The following is a 2,035-nucleotide window of genomic DNA, read 5'->3' as shown; positions in this document are numbered from 1 at the left end:
GGAAAGGTCCTGGTGACAGGCAGTGGGCAATGGCTAAGATGGAGGGAAGGCGGAGGGGAAACAGGCTCACAGTCTTCCAGTACAGCGAAGCTACTGTAAAGAAGGATGGAATGATTCATTCTCTGTGCCCACAGAGACAAGGACACGAAGCCAAGGGCTCAGCTGCAGCTGAGGAGAAAAACTTTCTTATGGTAAAGACTGTTGTGATGCGCTGGCACTGGTAGGAGGGTGCGTAGTCTCCATTGCTGAGGTTGTTAAGAACACGTCAGGAATGACAGTCTGAACTACCATGTCTTGGGGCAGATCAAGTCACCTTTTGAGGCCTTTTCTAGTCTGTCACTGTATAAACTTTAATAAGCCTACACTGTGTGCTCAGAGCTAACCAAGATAAATGTTTCTGTTCTTCTATTCTTTGCAGAATGTAATATATGCTATCAGCTGCTCCTGGTACAGCTTCATTCTAGTTTGTGATTAATTTTTCTTCCTCACACATAATGAGGATTTGTTCCTACTGCCCAATGCGCAAGCAGGTCTCTCTTACTCCCTTTTAGACTGGCATCCAGGAAATGAAAGAAATCATAGAGACCCAGAAGAAGCTGGACTTTAACCACCAAGAGCAAGGGAGTGGAGAAACAGTTACCTCCATGTCTCTGAAAAGCAGAGAACACAAGCAGCAGCTGGGGAAGAAACACGGTGCTCTGTCTGTAGAGAGTCTCAGAAAAATACAGGCTGACAGGTGAGTGAAGCACAAATATGATGGCTGTAGGGGATGCTCAGAGCTGTAAAGTTCTCAGTCTATCTCTTGAAAGCGAAACTAGATGCTTCCCACTCTCCCACTGCTGGTGGACCTCACTCTTGGTCTTGACGGAGTACCTGTAAGGAGCACAGCGGGGTCCAGCTTCAAGCTTTGCTTCCCTCTGGACGCCAGGTGATGAAAATCAGATTATTCTGAATGGAGCTGCAAAATATTGCCCAGTTGATAATGGTTACTTGGGAGGAATTCGTGCCAGGATCTCGCCAGTGCTGATGTTCTGGTATCTGGAGGCAGCTCCCCTAGCAGATACATACAGGCAAAGTGGGATCTGAGCGCTGCCTTGTGAGCTCAGTCATTCTGCAGGGCACACAGAGCCTCTATGGCAGCTACAACCATTCTCCTTTACAGAACAGGTAATGTGTGTACAGACCAAGGGGCTTCTTTTTTAAAATAAATTTTATTCCTGCTCCTAACTGAGTGACTTGATTTGCAGAAATACTAACAGCCTTTGGATTAAGAGACAGACTGGAGAGCTGAGCACTCCGTGTGCATTTTTCTGTCTCCCAGCTTCTGTCCTTCAAGGTTATTTCAGCAAAGGGCTTAAAGAAGATCCTAACAAACGAGGAAAATGCAGCTAGAATATAAATACCATATGCACCATAAAATTCAATATACTGGGCAAGCCCATGTATTTGTTAAGATAAGCTTAGGGCTGTACTGGGATATTTTGGCAGCCAGATATCCCTTCACAGACACACTTGTCTGCATCCTCACATCTCATTGCCCAAGATCTTCCCAGGTGTCCTAAGTACTGCAGGCCAGTAGCCACTTTCCTGGTGGCAGCACAGCCTGATACAGTATGGGTGTTTATACCTCTTTGCTAACTTCTAGAGTAGCATTTGGAGCAGCATTTTTCAATTATAAACTTCAACCAACTCCTAACGCAGAGTTCTCCAGATGTATAACAAGCAGATACCGCTGAAGAAGCACTCCTAGGCTTGATAGACATGAGAGCAGAAATGGGATCTCATATTCCCTTACCTTTTTAGCCACAAACAATAATGGATAAAGGTGCCAGACACCATAGTACCAGCACCTATAAATTACTGTTGTGTTCCTTTTCTTCCTGGCAGGCAGTATGCAAGTGATGTAATTACAGTCACTATGAAAACGATGCAGGAATCAGGAACATTTAATAGCCTCACAGAAGCTAATGAGAGAGAGAAGGCAAAAAAGAGCAAGTTTCACGACCTTCTCATCAGGTCAGTGTTGTGTTCAACT

General features: G+C 45.1%; 1 protein-coding gene across 1 annotated transcript in view; it reads left to right on the top strand.

Moving 5' to 3' along the window:
• Nucleotides 1-2,035, top strand: part of IQCG (IQ motif containing G) — an 18,728-nt gene that overhangs the window by 3,006 nt on the left and 13,687 nt on the right. The window contains exons 2-3 of the mRNA XM_010134716.1: nucleotides 552-736; nucleotides 1,888-2,016. Coding sequence (XP_010133018.1) covers nucleotides 552-736; nucleotides 1,888-2,016 — 314 coding nt within the window. The remainder of the gene's footprint in view (nucleotides 1-551; nucleotides 737-1,887; nucleotides 2,017-2,035) is intronic.

This window comes from Buceros rhinoceros, unplaced genomic scaffold (assembly GCF_000710305.1).
Source record: "Buceros rhinoceros silvestris isolate BGI_N320 unplaced genomic scaffold, ASM71030v1 scaffold18684, whole genome shotgun sequence".
In the NCBI taxonomy this organism is placed as follows: Eukaryota; Metazoa; Chordata; class Aves; order Bucerotiformes; family Bucerotidae; genus Buceros; species Buceros rhinoceros.
This window is presented reverse-complemented; position numbering and strand designations above follow the sequence as displayed.